The sequence below is a fragment of the Hypanus sabinus genome, chromosome 15, assembly GCF_030144855.1.
Source record: "Hypanus sabinus isolate sHypSab1 chromosome 15, sHypSab1.hap1, whole genome shotgun sequence".
In the NCBI taxonomy this organism is placed as follows: domain Eukaryota; kingdom Metazoa; phylum Chordata; class Chondrichthyes; order Myliobatiformes; family Dasyatidae; genus Hypanus; species Hypanus sabinus.
Genome location: NC_082720.1, coordinates 51,276,526 through 51,292,387, shown reverse-complemented (window position 1 = coordinate 51,292,387; position 15,862 = coordinate 51,276,526). Strand labels below are relative to the sequence as shown.

The 15,862-nt window shown below is 39.3% G+C and overlaps 1 protein-coding gene across 1 annotated transcript in view; it reads right to left on the bottom strand.

The window, feature by feature from the left end:
- The window catches only part of LOC132405519 (rho GTPase-activating protein 26-like), a 177,321-nt gene that overhangs the window by 87,865 nt on the left and 73,594 nt on the right, over positions 1 to 15,862 (bottom strand). Inside the window, exons 11-12 of the mRNA XM_059990394.1 lie at positions 12,162 to 12,240; positions 8,809 to 8,848 (exon numbers count right to left, since the gene is read on the bottom strand). Of these exons, the coding sequence (XP_059846377.1) occupies positions 8,809 to 8,848; positions 12,162 to 12,240 (119 nt within the window). The remainder of the gene's footprint in view (positions 1 to 8,808; positions 8,849 to 12,161; positions 12,241 to 15,862) is intronic.

The following is a 15,862-nucleotide window of genomic DNA, read 5'->3' as shown; positions in this document are numbered from 1 at the left end:
AATTACAAATGTTACTACGCTATTTAAGAAGGGCGGGATGCAGCAGAAAGCAGCCTGACGTCAGTGGTGGGAAAGATGCTGGAGTCAATTATAAAAGAGGAAATTACGACACATTTGGATCGCAGTAGAAGGATCAGTCTGAGTCAGCATGCATTTACGAAGGGGAAATCATGCTTGACTAATCTTCTGGAGTTTTTTGAGGACGTAACTATGAAAATGGACAAGGGAGAGCCAGTGGATGTAATGCACCTGAACTTTCAGAAAGCTTTTGATAAGGTCCCACATAGGAGATTAGTGGGCAAAATTAGAGTACATGGCATTGGGGGCAGAGTACTGACATGGATTGAAAATTGGTTAGCTGACAGGAAACAAAGAGTAGCGATTAACAGGTCCTTTTTGGAATGGCAGGCAGTGACCAGTGGGGTACCGCAAGGTTCAGTGCTGGGACCGCAGCTGTTTACAATATACATTAATGATTTAGATGAAGGGATTAAAAGTAACATTAGCAAATTTGCCGATGACTCAAAGCTAGGTGGCAGTGAGAAATGTCAGGAAGATGTTATGAGAATGCAGGGTGACTTGGACAGGCTAGGTGAGTGGGCAAATGTATGGCAGATGCAGTTTAATGTGGATAAATATGAGGTTATCCACTTTGGTGGTAAGAACAGGAAGGCAGATTACTATCTAAATGAAGTCAAGTTAGGAAAAGGGGAAGTACAACCAGATCTAGGTGTTCTTGTACATCTGTCAATGAAAGCAAGCAGGCAGGTACAGCAGGCAGTGAAGAAAGCTAATGGCATGCTGGCCTTTATAACAAGAGGAATTGAGTATAGGAGTAAAGAGGTCCTTCTGCAGCTGTACAGGGCCCTGGTGAGACCCCACCTGGAGTATTGTATGTAGTTTTGGTCTCCAAATTTGAGGAAGGACATTCTTGCTATTGAGGGAGTGCAGCGTAGGTTCACAAGGTTAATTCCCGGAATGGCGGGACTGTCATATGTTGAAAGATTGGAGCTACTGGGCCTGTATACACTGAAATTTAGAAGGATGAGAGAGGATCTGATTGAAATAAATAAGATTATTAAGGGATTGGACATGCTGGAGGCAGGAAGCATGTTCCCGTTGATGGGTGAGTGCAGAACTAGAGGCCACAGTTTAAGAATAAAGGTAGGCCATTTAGAACAGAGATGCGGAAAAATCTTTTCAGCCAGAGAGTGGTGGATATGTGGAATGCCCTGCCCCAGAAGGCAGTGGAGGCCAAGTCTCTGGATGCGTATGATCAGCCATGATTACAGTGAATGGCGGTGCTGGCTAGAAGGGCCAAATGGCCTACTCCTGCACCTACTGTCTATTGTCTAAAGGAAACTATAGATCTATTAGCCTGATATCAGTGGTTGAGAAGTTGTTGGAATCGATTGTTAGGGATAAGATTACGGAATACCTGGAGGCATATGACAAGATAGGCTAAAGCCAGCATGGTTTCCTGAAAGGAAAATCCTGCCTGACTAACCTACTGCAATTTTTTGAGGAAATTACAAGCAGGGTAGACAAAGTAGATGTGGTGTACTTGGATTTTCAGAAGGCCCTTGACAAAGTGCTGCACATGAAGCTGTTTAGCAAGGTAAGAGCCTATGGAATTACAGGGTACTTACTAACGTGGGTGCAGCATTGGCTAATCAGCAGAAAACAGAGTGGGAATAAAGGGATCTTATTCTGGCTGGCTGCCGGTTACCAGTGGGTCGGTGTTGGGAATGCTGCTTTTCACAATGTATGTCAATAATTTGGACTATGGGATTTCAGGACCTGTGGCTAAATTTGCCGAAGATACAAAGATAGATGGAGGAGCGGATAGTGTTGAGGAAACAAAGAGCCTGCAGAGACTTATACAGTTTAGGGGAATGGGCAAAGTGGTTACAAATGAAATACAATGTTGGAAAGTGAATAGTCGTGCACTTTGGTGGAAGAAATAAACAGGCAGACAAGTCAAAGGTTACAATATCACATCTCCAGCAATAGGTTGACTCACTACAGAGCCTGAAGGCCAAGGGTAAGAATAACCTCACATAGCACTCTTTGAAGTAGTCTATAATGGAAACTGCTCCTCTGTTCAGCCATAGTGCCATGCAGGGGGTGAGAAACATTGCCCAGAATTGCCAGGGCTTTCCTGAAGGTCCTTTGCTTTACCACAGCCTCCAGTATGTGCAGTTTGACTCCTATAACAGAGCAAACACGAGGAAACCTGCAGATGCTGGAAATTCAAACAACACACACAAAATGCTGGTGGAACACAGCAGGCCAGGCAGCATCTATAAGGAGAAGCACTGTCAACGTTTCAGGCCGAGACCCTTCGTTAGGACTAACTGAAAGGAGAGATGATAAGAGATTTGAAAGTAATGGGGGGGGAGGGAGGGGGAAATGCGAAATAATAGGAGAAGACCGGAGGAGGTGGGATGAAGCCAAGAGCTGGAAAGGTGATTCGCGAAAGTGATACAGAGCTGGAGAAGGGAAAAGATCATGGGATGGGAGGCCTCGGGAGAAAGAAGTGGGGGAGGGTAAAAGCACCAGAGGGAGATGAAGAACAGGCAAACAACTAAATATGTCAGGGATGGGGTGAGAAGGGGAGGAGGGGCATTAACGGAAGTTAGAGAAGTCAATGTTCATGCCATCTGGTTGGAGGCTACCCAGCCAGTATATAAGGTGTTGTTCCACCAAACTGAGTTTGGATTCATCTTGACAGTAGAAGAGGCCATGGATAGACATATCAGAATGGGAATGGGACGTGAAATTAAAATGTGTGGCCACTGGGAGATCCTGCTTTCTCTGGCGGACCGAGCGTAGGTGTTCAGTGAAATGGTCTCCCAGTCTGCGTCGGGTCTCACCAATATATAAAAGGCCACATGGGAGCACCGGACGCAGTATACCACACCAGCCGACTCACAGGTGAAGTGTCGCCTCACCTGGAAGGACTGCCTGGGGCCCTGAATGGTGGTGAGGGAGGAAGTGTAAGAGCAGGTGTAGCACTTGTTTCGCTTACAAGAATAAGTGCCAGGAGGGAGATCAATGGGAAGGGATGGGGGGGATGAATGGACAAGGGAGTTGCATAGGGAGCGATCTCTGCGGAAAGCGGGGGGGGTGGAGAGGGAAAGATGTGCTTGGTAGTGGGATCCCATTGGAGGTGGTGGAAATTATGGAGAATCATACGTTGGACCCGGAGGCTGGTGGGGTGGTAGGTGAGGACAAGGGGAACTCTATCTTGAGTGGGGTGGCAGGTGGATGGGGTGAGGGCAGATGTGCGGGAAATGGGAGAAATGCGTTTGAGAGCAGAGTTGATGGTGGAAGAAGGGAAGCCCCTTTGTTTAAAAAAAGGAAGACATCTCCTTCGTCCTGGAATGAAAAGCCTCATCCTGAGAGCAGATGCGGCGGAGACGGAGGAATTGTGAGAAGGGAATAGCATTTTTGCAAGAGACAGGGTGGGAAGAGGAATAGTTCAGGTAGCTGTCAGAGTCTGTAGGCTTATAGTAGATATCAGTAGATAAGCCATCTCCAGAGATGGAGACAGAAAGATCAAGAAAGGGGAGGGAGGTGTCGGAAATGGATAAGGTAAATTTGAGGGCAGGATGAAAGTTGGAGGCAAAGTTAATGAAGTCGACGAGCTCAGCATGCATGCAGGAGGCAGCGCCAATGCTGTCGTCAATGTAGCGAAGGAAAAGAGGGGGATGGATACCGGTTTAGACTTGGAACATGGACTGTTCCACAAAGCCAACAAAAAGGCAGGCATAACTGGGACCCATACAGGTGCCCATAGCTACACCCTTGCTTTGGAGGAAGTGGGAGGAGCCAAAGGAGAAATTATTAAGAGTAAGAACTAATTCCGCTAGACAGAGGAGAGTGGTGATAGAGGGGAATTGGTTAGGTCTGGAATCCAAAAAGAAGCGAAGAGCTTCGAGACCGTCTGGGTGGGGGATGGAGGTATATAGGGACTGGACATCCATGGTGAAAATAACGCGATGGGGGCCAGGGAACTTAAAATCATTGAAAAAATTCAAAGCGTGAGAAGTGTCACGAACATAGGTGGGAAGAGATTGAACAAGAGGGGATAAGACAGTGTCAAGGTATGCAGAAATGAGTTCAGTGGGGCAGGAGCAAGCTGAGACAATAGGTCTACCTGGACAGGCAGGTTTGTGGATCTTGCGTAGGAGGTAGAAACGGGAAGTGCGGGGTGTGGGAACTATGAGGTTGGTGGCAGTGGATGGGAGATCCCCAGAGCTGATAAGGTTGGTGATGGTATAGGAGACAATGGCCTGGTGCTCCTTAGTGGGGTCATGATCAAGGGGTAAATAAGAGGAGGCATCAGAGAGTTGTCGCTGTGCCTCGGCCAGGTAGAGGTCAGTACGCCAGACACCAACAGTTCCCCCCTTATCAGCAGGTTTTATAGTGAGGTTGGGATTGGTGTGAAGGGAGCGGAGAGCAGAGCATTCGGAAGGAGTTAGGTTGGAATTGGAACAGGGTGCGGTGAAGTCAAGACGGTTGATGTCCCATCGGCAATTAGCAATAAAGAGATCCAGTGCAGGCAGAAGACCAGAGCAGGATGTCCATAAAGAGGAGGAGGGTTGAAGACAGGAGAAGGGGTCATCGGTAGGGGTAGGAGAGTCCTTGTCAAAGAAGTAAGCTCGGAGACGGAGCCGGCGGAAGAAGAGTTCCGCGCCATGACTTACGTGGAACTCACTGAGGTGTGGGCGAAGGGAGACAAAGCTGAGGCCCTTACTGAGGACAGAGCGCTCTGCCTAAGAGAGCTGAAGGTCGGAGGGAATGGTAAATACCTGGCATGGATGAGAGATAACAGAGCTAGCTTTTGTAATCAGTTTACTGATACCATTGCCCCAGCACACCACCATGTAGAAGATACTATTTGTGGCCTACAACCTTCAGCACTTGCTTTAGTGCTGAATTTGCTCTGCGGCTGTGGACTCACTTTTGGGGTCTACGTGATTTATGTTCTGTTTGATCATTGTTTACTTTTTCATTGTTTGCATGATTTGATTTATTTTTCATTCATTGAGTGTTTGATGATATTTATTGTATTATTTTTTAAATGGATTCTATAGTGTTTCTTTGTTTTGTGCCCAACTGCAAAAAGACAAATTGGAAAGTTGGACACAATATACAAACTTTGATAATAAATGTACTTTGAACTTTGAAAGAATAAGTAGGAAACTGTTCAAATGAAATTGAAAAAGTATCAGCCTTACATAAATATTTAGAAGACAAAAGTCTTCTGCAAAACCCCAAAAATAAGGATACACAATAAGGATTTCAGAAGCTACATCTCAGCAATGATTAAGTTCACTACTACCACCAGATCACCAGAACAATCTTTGGATGTCTGAGGAAACCAAAAAGCACTTGAAGGTCAAAATCAAAACTTGGCATCAAGCATATTGTTTACCAGGAAACAGTGATCACGGCCCTCCTGAACACTTCAAATCCATAGATTTTGATGTTTCCTTCAATATCCCAATGATGAGTGGAGTAGAAAGTTAATTGGTCACTGTCCACTGCCGCAAGTAGTAGATTCTGAGAATATGATGTATATGGGGAGAATAAAATCGGATAGTAATAATGGATGCTTAATGGCTGGTGCAGACTCAGTGGACTAAACGACATGTTTTGTCTGCTATATGGCTATGCAGAATAAGGATCAGAATTATAAAATTCTTATAATCACGATTGCTACAATACACAAGAAAGACTGAATACATTAATTGTACCCTTTTACCTTTCCCTAGTATTGAAAATGCCTCAGTGAAATGTTGGAACTTATTTCATGACCCATTGGCACAGGTTGAAAATGAAATGAATGGATGGTCAAGAAGCTGACATGCTAATTGTGTTCCAGTGCATGAGGAAGATGCACCAGTATCAAGACTTACCACACTTGTATTGTGCTGGGACCAGTGACAAGAGTGAGTCTATAAGGTTAGAGATTAGAAAAAATAATAGAAGTACAAACTACAAGCTCTATATCTGAATGTGTGTAACATTTGAAATTGCAGCAAAGCAGGTGATCAGATTGAAAACAAAAACAAATAAAAATGATCTGACAGCCTTCAGAGATACATGGCTATGGAATAACACAAACTGGGACCTGAGCATTGAAGGATGTATGATATTTTAGAGGGACAAGAAGATTAGAAAAGATGAAGAATAGTTATGTTAATTAGGGGCAGTTTTGGAGCAAAGGAAAAGATGAACAAAGAACAAAAAAACTGGTCAAAGAAGAAAGAAATAATGAAAGCAACAAGTTATTTGCTGAGGGTACTATCCAGGTCGCTTAATAGAAACTAGATAACTGGATAGTAATATGAAAGAAATAATGGGATTTTATCAGAAAGATGTGGTGATGATGGAGGATTTTAATGTACATTTACTTAACTGAGTGCTAGCAAAGTGAACAGGTAAATTAAGAGAATTAATTCTCAAAGATACTATGGCCTTTAAGGGGATCTTGCAGAATACATGGAGTAGTTAGTATTCAGAAAAGAAAGAAAAATTCAATGGTGAGCATCTGCCATCAGAATTTAACTTAAAAAAAGTTAAATTATATTAAACTTAATAGAAAATCATGTAATTGCACGGAGATGTCAAGTCAAAAGACTGGACAGAATACAAAGCCAAATGAAGACCATCTAAAAGGTTAAAAAAAAGAAACAGAGCTAGAGAAGAAGGCTGGTCAGAAATATGAAAACACAGTTTCTCAAGTTATTTTTGAAAAGTTATTAACAAAGTGAGCTATGAACAAAGTAAGGAATATGTAATGGAAAGCAAAAAATAGCAAATGAATTAAATTTTGCAACTGTGCTCTCTATAGAAGATAAAGAAAGATCCTAGAAGTAGTTGCAAATAGAAATTAGAAAGGAGAGAGGAACTCAGGTAAATCACAATTACTAGAGAAATGGTAGTGAATAAATTAGAAATGCTGTTTGATTACATCTTCATCCAATGATCTTGAAAGAATGTAGTTAGAAAGAAAGCTGATCCATTGGTCTAAATTTTTCAAAACACTATTAAGAGTTTTGATCAGGCTGGGAAGTAGCACGTGCAAGTCTTAAAAAAGAAAATTACATGTGAGTAAAATGAACATTTGTCATGGGAAAATGTTAGAAGCTATTACTAAAACTATTACCATAAGGCCACTAAGAAAATCTTTCAAGATAATCAGGTAAAGCCAATATTGTTTTGCAAAAAGGAAATCATATTATTATTTATTGGGCAAACACGAGGAAATCTGCAGATGCTGGAAATTCAAGCAACACACACAAAATGCTGGTGGAATGCAGCAGGCCAGGCAGCATCTATAGTAAGAAGCACAGTCGACGTTTCAGGCTGAGACCTTTCGTCAGGGCTAACTAAAAGAAAAGATAGTAAGAGATTTGAACGCCTGCTGCATTCCATCAGCATTTTGTGTGTATTGCTTATTATTTATTTTTTTTTAAAGACAGAATATCCAGTGTGGGTTATGGAGAAGCAGAGCATGTATTAAATTTAGATTTTCAGAAGGTATTTGATATGTTGCTGCATTTCACAAAGTAAAACCTCATTGCTTAGAAGGTAACATGTTGGCATGGAAAGAAGATGGCTGTTAACAGACATAAATGAGTCTCTGTTTTAACCAGTAAGATAAAACAAGTAGTTTATTACAGGGATCAGAGATTGAGCTTCTACTTTATAACTTATATTAATGATTCAGATAAAGGTATTAAACATTCTTTCCCAAATTTGCTGATGACATGAAGATGGGAAGGAAAGTAAGTTTTGAAAAAGACATAAGGGGGCCACAAAGGATGTAGATACCTGAACTGTATGCCCAAAGATCTGGGAATGGAGAATGGAGTGAGAAAATGTGACACTGTGCATTTTGGCAGGAAAAAGACATAGAAATGAAGTGAATTATCAAAATGACAAGAGATTGCAGAGCTAGAAAGTGTAGAAGGATCTCTGTCCCGTTGCATGATTTACAAAAGGCTAGTAAACAGGTATTAAGCTAACAAGATATTGTTGTTTATTATTAGAGAAATGAAACATAAGAGAATAAGGTTATGTTTCAGTTCTACACAGCAAAGGAAAGATTACATATGAAGGACCATGTACAAACGTTTGTACAGTATAGGTGTCCTTAATTCTGGAAGCAGTCAGAGAAAGCTTAGTAGACTAAAACCTGTCTTATGAGGAAAGCTTGGACAGCTTTGGTTTCTATCTATTAGATTTTAGACGTTTAGATCAAGAGGCAACTTGATTTAAACATATAACATTCACGGGGTCTTGAACTTTTCTCCCTCTTGGCTGGTTATGAGTCTTTCACAAAGGACAAAGGATGCAGACCTTTTTATTTACAAAATTAGATGGTTGAAAATTAATGTCACAAAAGGTTACCATGAGTAGAAAGGAATGTGAGATTGGCCATGAACTTATTAAAGGATAGAAGAGGTTTAACTGGCTGACTGGCCTATTCCTACTCCTAATTTGCATATTCATGAGTAACCACATGGAAGATTCAATTAGGGAGGCACACTGAATTCCAAGGATTTAATGTGAAGTGTGAGGTTATTTCAGATATAGATATACAAAATAAATAAGCAAATTGGGTAGACACAAGAAATTCCACGGGGAAAAAATTAGCTTTCACTGGTCAACACCTGATAAATTTTCAAATCAAGTTTAACACAATCCATTCTATTTATGTAAATAAGCATTAGAAAAGAACTTTGAAAGACTGTATGTTTGAACTGGAAATAATCAACAGTAAATACTTACCACCTTCACTTATTGGATTGTCCTTATTCAAATTGTATACCTATAAAAAAAAACATTAATTTATTGGGTAAAATATTCAAACATAAACTGTTCATGAACAGAAAGAAACTTATGGTAATTGAGAACCAAAAAATACTGTGAAGTCCAGAACACTCAATATGAGACTCCAAATACTTGAAAATGCACAAGATAACTTGATGCAATTAACTTAAAAATGCTTTTATTATTTTCAATCTACTCAGTTGTTTGGCAATTCATATTTAATTTTCCTTGTATTTTAAATCTCCCATTGTCATCTGTTTTGACCATAATTATTAAACTGGCTCCTTCAACCTTCTAACAGGTAGCTGAAAATTAATCTCCCTGCCTTTTCACACACACGCTATTGATCTTTTATATTCCCTCTCCCTTACTCACAGCAAAAAAACAGAGAACAGAGAAAAAACAGAGAAATAAAGAAAATGTTAATTCCACTGGAAATAAATGCTAACAAAGCACAATAGCTTTATAACAATTATTTACTTTCATAGTCCAAGAAACTGGCATTGATTGAAACAGTTGAATTGATTTACTCAATGAAGTAAGCTATAATTGCAAACATTTTTGTACATAGAATCAATTCCTTGGTGCACTGAGACTTAAAGTCCAACAAAAAAGATGAGTTTTCAGTTGTCAGACAAATGAACTCAATTGCTATAATTGGATTATACTTGCATTTAAGTTCCTTCAACCTTACTGAGATAGCTACCTGTCCATATTTGAATATCTTTAACAATTACATGCTGCCTTTAATATTTGTGGTTTTATATTAGAATGTCATAATGTTATTATAAAAATCAATTCAACAAAACAATAGTATTTTTTGTATTGAGTAAACAAACTCAAATAAAAAATACTGCACAAAACCTAACAGAAAAAATATGGAAAATGAAATTTTATAACATGGAGGAAACAGTCATCTTCTGTTCTTTTTTATTTTTACTCTTGCTGAAAATATAGTACTTTTCTCATAAAGGTTAAAGAAAACCTTATTTAAATCAAACATTGGTTCAAGAGCCTTAAACTGTTACAAACAAACCCACAATAATTAAATAAGCACCTCAAAATCTTTGAAATAATTTAATCTGGTTGGATGATTATAATACATATTTTACAGCATTTGTTTCATAGATACTGGTAAATTTGCAGACTGCCTTCATGGAATACTTCTCATTCCCACCAAACATGCAAAAAGAGATGTTCAAGAAAACCATCGAATTCAGCATTACCTGAAATCTCTAGATTGACACTTAAGAAACATATCTGGTTCTTTCTTTCATTAGTACATCCACTTAGTTTCATTGGCAGTATGCTGGTAGAGAACATTATGTACCAAATTAAATGTCACAAGGCAGCATGAGTCACTGAGACTTGATCACCTTTTCATTTCTTTTTGAAAATGGTTATTGTTGAATGAAAGACTAGTTTTAAAGTAGAGGAAAATGAAAAAAAAAAGTTTGGATTAAATAATCTAGTAAAATCAATATAACGCTTTGATGCAAAAGCAAACAGAGGCAGAGGAATAGAAATTAGGCTGCAGAGAAAACACAAGGCTGCACCTGAATGCTAAGGCATGAGACATCTTTAACCCATTAAGTTTGTAAAATGCAGAGTAACAGGTTCTATCCAAAGAAGCACCATCAGATCAAAGTGTTGCTTATGTTGCAGCAGCCCTCATTTATACAGATGGAAGGGGTTGGGAAATAATGACCAAGTCTTCAAAACCAACCAGGTCTATTGCCCCAGGTCAAAGTAAATTTTCTTGCAAGGGCTTCAAACAAGAAAACATACCAAATACAAATGTGAAGCTTTTAGAGCCTGTTTCAGACACGTGCATTTGATGAACTAATATTTTTTGGTCTTAAATACACATGAAACTATTAAGCTGCATGATTTCTAGACACAATGTTTATTGCTTCTCTTTTTAATATTTATACAGAACAAGTTAAGCTAATTAAGTTTGCATTGCATAAACTGCACAAAATTGCAAATAATATTCATGAATGTCATGATTATAATGAAGAGCCCAATGCAATTTGTGCTTTTAATTCTGATGTGCAGTAGCCTTTCTGTAAATGAACATACAAAGTCACTCATTTCATCTGCAATTTTGCTGAGCCTTTCACAGGCATTTAGACCCTATTAAAGCAGCCAAACTATCAGTAATCAATTGTCGTTTCTGGTCTTACTAATGAATTCAAGTCATTTGATCATTTGATTTTATTTTTGATGACTATTCTCTGCAATTTTTGAATTTTTACTATGATAATGAAAATTCACATGTGTATTAAAACGATGAACTACTTCCCATTTAGCATGTGCAAATCTTCCACTGCTCTCTCTATGCTTAACAAATAAGTGTGATCACTTTGTATAAGACTGGAATAAGATTACATACTGGAGCATTGCTGTCACTTGGAGGACAGTATTTGAACTGCAGACTGCATTTCACTGAAAGCATTCTCCTCAAATATTAATCTACCCAATAGTGATAAAATATAACAGGGGTCTATTATAATTTGTTCTCAGTTTTTTGGAATAGCACTTTACATCATCTATCGTCTGTTTATTCCTGTCACACTCTCTCTCTCTCTATACCAACAATACTTACTATCAACCTGAGTTTTGACCACCTCCAATTTTAATGCTGGTTTCTGTGCTCACTCCTGTCCAAATTCCTTCTTTCTTAAAACACACACCTAACCTTAGGGAAGCGCTACTGACTCCACATACCCCTCCAAACTAGATACAATTAGATCCCATAGTTCTTTGCAAGGCCTTACTTTTCCTTCAAGTCAATAACTCATCTAGCAGAAACTTGCTTCTTCTAAAAAAAATTGTGAACTATTAGATGTATTATACCTACTGACTCCCAGAAGGAAACTGATAAGACACCTTAATTATTGTAAGCAATGAAAGATCATGGTGCAGGTAACAAAAAAATCAAAAAGAAGGTACAAATGTGTGTTTCTCTTGCTGGCAAGATTTCAGAAGTGGTGCACTACAAAGATCGGTGATGGGGGTTTAAGTTTTATAACTTACATGGATGAACTGACCAAGAGATATAATTGCTAAATTTTCTTACAACACTAAATAGGAAAATAAATTGTTAAGTGGACATAAAGAGGCCTGAAATCCAGTGTTTGAAACTGGATCAACAAACCCTGAAAATTTGAGTACATAGATTTGGTTCCAAATGTCACTCTTTTACCAACTAATGGCTAGCAGTCATTTAATTTGGACCAATATGTTTGAAAATTAACTGATTAGGATACTAAACCTCATTCAACAACGATAATGATGGACATTCTTACTGGTTCTCTACCATCCATGGCCTCCATCCACAGCCTTCTGTCTTCCTCAGAGAGTGCTTGCATGGTGATCACGGTTGCCCTTCAGAGAACACAATGGAATCAGAAATTCTAATCATTAATAACCCATTCAACATATTTATTTAAACAAACTTAATTTCCACTTATCTGGAATCCATGTGTGCTACATTATCAAAACATTGCTTAGGCACAGGATATACAGTATTTTAATGCACAGAAAACTTATGGCTCAATAATATTTTGTGATAGGAATCTTAGATTAAAGGCAACTAATGTAACAATTTTATATACAAGTTAGATATCTATTTTAATAACTGTATTTCAGAATATTATAGAACAATCTTTTTCAGTTAAGCTTTTTCAGATTGGATGTGTCAATGAAATATTACTTTACTGAAAATATTACTGGAAATCTAACCAATTGAGAATACTACATTCTAAAATGAAAACCCTGTTAAAACAATGCAGAACATGTTAAAAAGTAGTTTTATCATTCTACAAATCTTCAACCTTGTTCAAATCATTCAAAGGTGTAAAAAATTTTCAATCTTAAAAAAATCTTCAAAAACTGATTCCTGAAAAAGATTATGTCTATCATTAAGGACACTAATTACCCAGGACATGCTCTCTTATTACTACCACCATCAGAAAGGAGATACAGGAGCCTAAAGATACACATACATTATAGGAACAGCTGCCTCCCCTCCGTCATCATGGGACAATGAATCTATGAATAATACTTCACTATACTTGCTCTCTTTTAGCACTGCTTTTTTAATTATATATATTTCTTTTGTAATTTATACTATTTTATGTATTGCACTGTACTATTGTCACAAAATAGCAGATTTCATGACATATGTCAGTGGTATTAAACCTTATTCTCATTCTGACTTTAAACAGGAATCTACAACAAGCCTCTAGTTCTCTAGACAATAAGTAAAATTATGTGATATTTAAATTGAGGGAACTTGTCAATGTTATTCCAAGAGCACCCATTATTAGACTCTAACAGTGGCTTATTAATATTAATCCAGGCTGTCCGACTTAAGTCATAAATTCATTGGAGCGTAGAAGGTTGAGGGGGGATTTGATCGAGGTATTTAAAATTTTGAGAGGGATAGATAGAGTTGACGTGAATAGGCTGTTTCCATTGAGAGTAGGGGAGATTCAAATGAGAGGACATGATTTGAAAGTTAGGGGGCAGAAGTTTAAGGGAAACACGAGGGGGTATTTCTTTACTCAGAGAGTGATAGCTGTGTGGAATGAGCTTCCTGTAGAAGTAGTAGAGGCCAGTTCAATTGTGTCATTTAAGGTAAAATTGGATAGGTATATGGACAGGAAAGGAGTGGAGGGTTATGGGCTGTGCGGGTAGGTGGGACTAGGTGAGATTAAGAGTTTGGCACGGACTAGGAGGGCCGAGATGGCCTGTTTCCATGCTGTGATTGTTATATGGTTATAAGTAGGCACCATAACTTACCTTCAAACTGCTCACACACTCAACAATTTATCAGGGCTGTGACCAATACTGACAGATCCCACCCTGAAAATGTTCAAGACTCAAAATCCTAATTGACCCTGGTCCCAATGTCCAATTGTCAAATTTCTAGCTTTTCTGCTGATGCCCCAGACCCTTATAAAGAGGGATTCCTTAATTAATTTCTCACCTTCACATATCAATGACCAATCTCTAAAACACTAGCTCCAGCACCACAGGAATCCAGTCTCAACCCCATACGCAGTATTTTCATTTAGCACCACTGAAGTGACCCACAATTTATATAATCATTGATGTGCCAAGCAACAATCTTGAAATGACTTTTAAGTGGGGGGGGGGGGGAGAGTGGGTGGCATCAATTTATAGGCTACCAGAATCAGATTATTCGGGATTCTTAAAAGAAAACCTTCAGTTGCACTTCCAGTAAGGTGGCAGTACATTTGGACTCAGTAGCCTCTTGGGGGCCAAGCAAAGGTGTTTTTTCTTTGTTAAATGTATTTTTTATTATTGCAAAACTATACTGGACTCCAAGTACTTCGGATACATTAGGTCTGCCACATCAGTTTTAGTTGCTTGCTATCTTGAATGTGCCGTAAATATTTTGTACCTTGGCTCCAAAGGAATGCTGTTTCATTCGACTATATCTATGTACGATTAAATGAGAATTAAACTTGATTTGCTTTGTTTGATTGAAACATAAGTGACAGGAGATTGGAATCTGATAACACATATATGACTACAGTCCTAGAATTAGTGAACACAATACAGGCCCTTTGGACCACAAAGCTGTGCCGCACATGTCCCTACCTTATACTTTACCTAGGGCAGAGGTCGGCAACCTGCGGCTCCGGAGCCACATGCGGCTCTTTGATCTCTGTGATGCGGCTCCCCGTGGTTTGTTAGTTTTTGAAATGTAATTCGAAATTTGAAGATTATGGTGATCTTGTACAATCTGAAAACTTTGTGGAGACACTGTTTCCTGGCACATCCGAACCGGCTCACAATTAGCCACCGTTCCGGCTAAGGGAGATAGCCTACGGGGGTTTGTGAGTACATGTCTTTTGGAGCATCCGCGCCCACGGGGACGGGTTGAGGGAGGCTTTAAAGCAAGGCTGTTTAGTTCGAATAAAGTTACCTTTGACTGCAATCTTTATTTTAGCACTGCGTGTAGCGCCACACCGCTACAACGTGTTTTTTTATCGCTATTAATATACATCACAACTGCCAATGCCTGACACCCGCCAGTGCGCGCATTCTTTTAATTCTTCGATCCAAGGTAGGCTAACTATGGAGTAACCTTCAACCCAACGTCTTTTTTTCGGAGTTCAATATGTTTTTGTTGCATGCAGAAATGTAATTTCGTTTTCTCTGCAGGAGTTCATCAATTTCATAAATGCAACACATTATAGTTTGTTTATACATAGCATAAAGGCAAAAAAAAACCCATTGTATGCAGTGTTATTTCATTTTGTGGCTCCCAGTGTTTTCTTTTCTGTGGGAAATGGGTCCATATTGGCTCTTTCAGTGGTAAACGTTGCCGACCCCTGACCTAGGGTTACCTATAGCTATTTTTCTAAGCTCCATATACCTATCCATAGGTATATACAACCCTATCGTATCCGCCTCCACCACCGTTGCCAGCAGTCCATTCCACGTATACACCACTAAGTAAAAAACTTACCTGTGACATTTTCTTTATACCTGCGTCAAAGCACCTTAAAACTGTGCCGTCATGTTAGACATTTCAGCCCTGGGAAAAAGCCTCTGAGTATCCATACGATCAATGCCTCTCATCATCTTATACACCTCTATCAGGTCACCTCTCATCCTCTATTGCTCCAAGGAGAAAAGGCTGAGTTCATTCAACCTATTCTCATAAGGCATGCCTCTAAACCAGGTAACAACCTTGTAAATTTCCTCTGCACCCTTTCTATGGTTTCCACATCCTTCTTGTAGTGAGGCGATCAAAACTGAGCACAGTTCTCCAAGTGGGGTCTAACCAGCGTCTTATATACTGTAGCTGCAACATTACCTCTCGGCCACTAAACTCAGTATCACGATTGATGAAGGCTAATGCACTGTATGCCTTCTTAACTACAGAGTCAACCTGCGCAGCAGACCCCCAAGATCCCTCTGATTCTCCACACTGCCAAGAGTCTTACCATTAATACGATATTCTGCCATC